Below are 4,911 nucleotides of genomic sequence, written 5' to 3' on the forward strand. Positions count from 1 at the left end.
AGATGTCTAGGGATCCTGTTCAAATTCAAAGGTCTCTGATTTAAACATCTTGGTGGAACAGATGTCTTGAAGACCAGATACACTGATAGTAGGAAGAAAATAGTTAGAAAAGATAATTGGACCAAAATAATCAGGGGTCTTGACGTGAAGAGAATTGTGCCTTAGGCAGCATATATGCCTTGGATTCTACAGAGAGAAACTAGAGGGATATAGACTATTTTGGAGGTTATTACCAGAAAAATAAGAGGAATGAATAATAAAGTTATTTTAGGGTGCATTCAGCAGGAGTCAGGTGTAAATACCAAGATTTCAATTAGACTCTCTGGAAACAGTTTCCGGCAGGCTTTTCACTTAAGAAAGCAGTATGGTGGAGAGGACTTTGGCCTCAGATAGATCTGGGTTCAAATCCCAGTTCTTCAACTTTCTAGCTCTGTACCCTTGTACAATTCACATAACATCTCAGAGCCTCAATTTCCTGATCTGCAAAGGGGGTATAATAATACGTACTTGTTAAGGCTCTTGTGAGGGAGGACTAAATGATTTAGTGTATATCAATCACTTGATAAATGCTACATGTTCAGTGTTTCTTTATTTCCTCTATTTCCTTCTAGCTACAAGTGGAATTGGCATATGCCCTTAGCCACCATGGGGCAGAGGACAGTTCAAATAAACATACAGCTTTTTTCACCATACCGTACAATGATAATCCTCACAATGCTGTTCTTCCAGCACTGCAAAATCTGGAAACGCTTTTCCAACTGTCAGAAAGATTACATTTTAACTGGGCTGAGTTAGAGGATTTATATGTGGGAAGAAGTTTTGCATGGACACAATAACTGGTCCCATGAGAGGTGGGCAATCATGAACAAGTCTAGTATCTCTCTGCTTTCCGTTTCTCGTCTATTAATATAATATAGAGATGGTCCTTCTTGCCTACTTTATGGAAGTGTTCGTGGAGTACGGGGTTGTGAGAAGTCTTACAAAATAGTGCACCCGCCTGGCATAGTCACCTAGCTCGGTGACCGGCTGTCACATTGAACTGTTGCTCTGATGTAAATCTATTGCACTGGAAGCTGTTATTGCACAGTTTATAGTAATATCTCCAAACTTTAACATATTTTCCTACATACATTATGCGTTTGTGGAAAGTTCATTTTTTGCGTTCATTGATTCAAAACATATTTATATCTGTTTACACGTAGAGTGTGGCTGCTTCACTTTCCTTTGTGAGAGGCTGTAGATCATCTTAACATGATTGGCTAAAGCATCTGCCTGTTATCTTTCATGGGGCGGGGGCGGGAAGGAGGAAAGAAAAAAAAAAAAATGAGTGTCGTAAATTCAGCTGTTTTATTGGCTCCGGTAGGGACGTACGGCGAGCGCCGTGAGCACTTCAAATTTTTGATTGGTTCTTACGTCCGCCAGTCTCGCTCCTGGACGCCCTGTCCAATTCTCTTGCTTGTACCATGCGCTCCCTCCCCCATTGGCTGTCGAGGGGGGAGGGGGGTTAGGCTGGGAGGGTTGTCATTGGTCCGGCACGCTCCAGCCGCCCGAGCCCGCCCCCGCTCGGTTGCCGTGGTTGCAGGCCCGGCCCGCCCGCTCCCTGGCTGACAGCAAGACTTAGAGCGGAGGGAAGTGGGCCCGTTGGTCGGTCGGGAACGAGGCTCTGGCGGCCCGGCCCGCGCGGAGCCGTTGCCATGGCAGCCGCTGCCGGGGACGCGGACGACGATCCTCGCTCGGGCCGCTCGAGCTCCGATGGCGAGTGCGCGGTGGCGCCAGAGCCGCTGACGGGCGCCGAGGGCCTCTTCTCCTTCGCCGACTTCGGGTCTGCTCTGGGCGGCGGCGCGGGCCTCCCGGGCCGGGCGTCCGGCGGGGCCCAGTCCCCGCTGCGCTACCTCCATGTCCTGTGGCAGCAGGACGCGGAGCCGCGCGATGAGCTGCGCTGTAAGATCCCCGCTGGCCGGCTGAGGCGCGCCGCCAGGCCCCACCGCCGGCTCGGGCCCACGGGCAAGGAGGTGCACGGTGAGGAGTGGGAACGGCGCGGCGGAGGCCGGGGGAGGCGGGGCCGGCCCTGGCCGCGCTCGTGGCGACCCACCTGGGCGAGTGACAGGGCCTCTGAGAACCAGCCCCGACCTCCCGCCAACCCTCAGTCTGGAGTCCTCCGACGTCCGAGCTAAGGGGCCCAGAATGTCTCCTTTCGGTGATAATAATAGTTATTATTATAGTTGCAAAGAACTATAACATTTTTTAAAGTCTTCCTGCTCAGAGCCAGTCACCAGAGACTTTTCTCACTTGGTAATATCTGAATAGAAACTTTCCATGACTCCGGCTGTTTATTAAAAGATAATAAAATGGGGTACTGGAGGACACTTTTATTATTAGAGAGAAGGGAGGCCAGAGTCTGTAGCCAAGTTGCAGTAACATGTTTAAATACACAAACTTGGATCGGACTCCTCTACCACATTTAGGCCTTAGGAAAACTATAGGCCCTATCAGCTTTAGTTTTCTCATCTGGAAAATGGGTACAATATCTGCCTTACAAGAATGAGTTAACTAAGGTAATGAACATGTTGGTTGATACATGATGATTTGTAATCCTCATAAGAACTCTTTGAGATACAGAAATTGTTCCCATTTTACTGACAGGGAAACTGAGGCTCAGAGAAATTGACTTACTCCAGGTCACATGGAAAGTGGCTGTGCTGGTATTAGAACCCAGGTCAGCCAGATTCAAACTCCTGCTCTGGTACTCTGCCATATAATGCTGAAAGCATTTTATGGATGACATGGAAACTGAGGCTCTGAAAGATTAAAAATGGGGACTTTTAGGGTCCCTTCTAGGCCTGTCTATGACTCTACCTATATCTTAGTGGTGCTGGAAATACTAAATGAGAATTTGTAAGTGCCATATAAACCATAAAGTGCTATATGAATGCAAGGAATTGTTATGTATCTGAGTTGCAATTTTTGACCATTTCTCTGATGACAAAGGCATTGCTTTCTATTAGCCTTCAATATAGATGTTGTGTCATTGGAGGGGAAAAAAGTTTGTTTAGAAATTACCTAATTTGGCCAGGTGCAGTGACTCATGCCTCTAATCCTAGCACTTTGGGAGGCCGAGACAGGAGGATCGCTTGAGGCCGGGAGTTTCAGACCAGCCTGAGCAAGAGTGAGACCCTGACTCTACAGAAAAATAGAAAAATCAGCTGGGCATGGTGTCACACACCTGTAATCCCAGCTACTCGAGAGGCTGAGGCAGGAGGATCGCTTGAGCCCGGGAATTCAAGGTTGCAGTGAGCTATGATCATGCCACTGCATTCCAGTAGGGGTGACCAAGCTAGACCCTGTCTCAAAAAAAAAAAAAAAAAAAAAATTACCAAATTTAGGTAGTCATTTGGGAATGACCTGTTTTGAAAGAGAATATAAGATCAACCAGGTCACAAACAACGTCCATGAAAATCATCTCATTTTGTCTTTGCAACAACTTAGGGCTGGCATGACAACTCAACCTTGCTTTGCAGATGATAGACCTCAGGCCCAGGGCAGTTAACTGGCTTTCTCAAGGTCACCTGGCTACTACAAGTGGCAGAGACAAGATCTGGCTCCAAAAGCTTTGAAGGATTTGCTAGAAAATGTGGATTTTATACTAGTTATGCCTCATTTCCAGTTTATCCTTATTCCCAGGGTAGTGTCTGTCATATCCTGGCACCTTTCTTTCCTTTAGTTGCTATTGTGGCTGAAGAGTAGGTTAACTAGGAAGCCATCCACTTACTGTTTCATCATGACTATTTTTTTTAAACTGGCATCTCTTACTCTCTCCACAGCTCTGAAGAGGCTGAGGGACTCAGCCAATGCCAACGATGTGGAAACAGGTGAGTGTGCACAGTGGGTCCAGCTCCAGGGACCCATGGGCTGGTTGGGGAAGGAAACATCCAGGTAACCAATACCTGAAAAGACAGTCCACCAGCTCACTCCTTTAGAGCAGGCCCACTGTATTTATTGTCTGACTTTGCAATCATTTTGCACAAGAAAAGTCTGGCTTAGACATTCACTGTCTCCATGCTCCCCTGTCAACCTGAACTTCCTGATGTTATAGCATTTAGCACCCTGTGGACTCCCTGATGGTGGGGAGTGTGTATGCTTTTATATCCCCACTCAGCCCCCAAAAAGAGTAGGTGCTCGTTTTGGAACTTTTGATTAATAGGAGCGAACACTCAACTTTAACTGCCAGGTGATGATCTGCACAGGGCCACCACCTTCAGCTGCTAAGCGAGATTTTGTGGTAGTTAGGTCAAGTGGCTTTCAAACTTGTGTAGTTGACAGAGCATCTGAAAGGCATGGGTGGGTCTCCTAGCAGGACACTACTCTGTCTGGTTTTTTGTTGTTGCTTTCCAACATTCGCTAGCTGACAGGGCAGTAGTAACATCAAAGTTACAAGAACAATTTATAGGATAAAACATTAAATTTTATCCCCTGACTGAATTCTTCCTGTGAATCAGGGAAAAGTGGTGAATTAGTTTTCTTTGGCTGTTTTAACAAATTACCCCAAACTTAGTGGCCTAAACAACACAAATCTATTATCATACAGTTCTATAGATCAGAGGTCTCACTCAGCAGACTAAAATGTAGATGTTGTCAGGGCTGCATTTCTTTCTGGAGGCTTTAGGGGAGAATCTGTTTTCCTTGCCTTTTCCACCTTCCAGAGGCTTCTTACATTCCTTGGCTCATGGCTTCTTCCTCTATCTTCAAAGCCAGCAACAGTGGGCTGAGTCCTCACCTTGTCATCTCTCTGCTTCTGGCAGTAGGAAAAGATTCTTTGATTTTAAGGACACATGTAATTAGATTGGGCCTAGATAATCCATGATAATCTCTACATCTCAAGGTCCTTTTGTTCTTTTTTTTTTTTTTTTTTTT

The 4,911-nt window shown here is 46.4% G+C and overlaps 1 protein-coding gene across 1 annotated transcript in view; it reads left to right on the forward strand.

The window, feature by feature from the left end:
- The first annotated feature begins 1,500 nt into the window (after positions 1-1,500).
- Positions 1,501-4,911, forward strand: part of ANKRD54 (ankyrin repeat domain 54) — a 13,020-nt gene continuing 9,609 nt past the window's right edge. Inside the window, exons 1-2 of the mRNA XM_012638124.1 lie at positions 1,501-2,019; positions 3,822-3,869. Of these exons, the coding sequence (XP_012493578.1) occupies positions 1,695-2,019; positions 3,822-3,869 (373 nt within the window). The 5' untranslated portion in view covers positions 1,501-1,694. The remainder of the gene's footprint in view (positions 2,020-3,821; positions 3,870-4,911) is intronic.

Source organism: Propithecus coquereli, unplaced genomic scaffold (genome assembly GCF_000956105.1).
Source record: "Propithecus coquereli isolate 6110/MARCELLA unplaced genomic scaffold, Pcoq_1.0 Scaffold126, whole genome shotgun sequence".
NCBI lineage: Eukaryota > Metazoa > Chordata > Mammalia > Primates > Indriidae > Propithecus > Propithecus coquereli.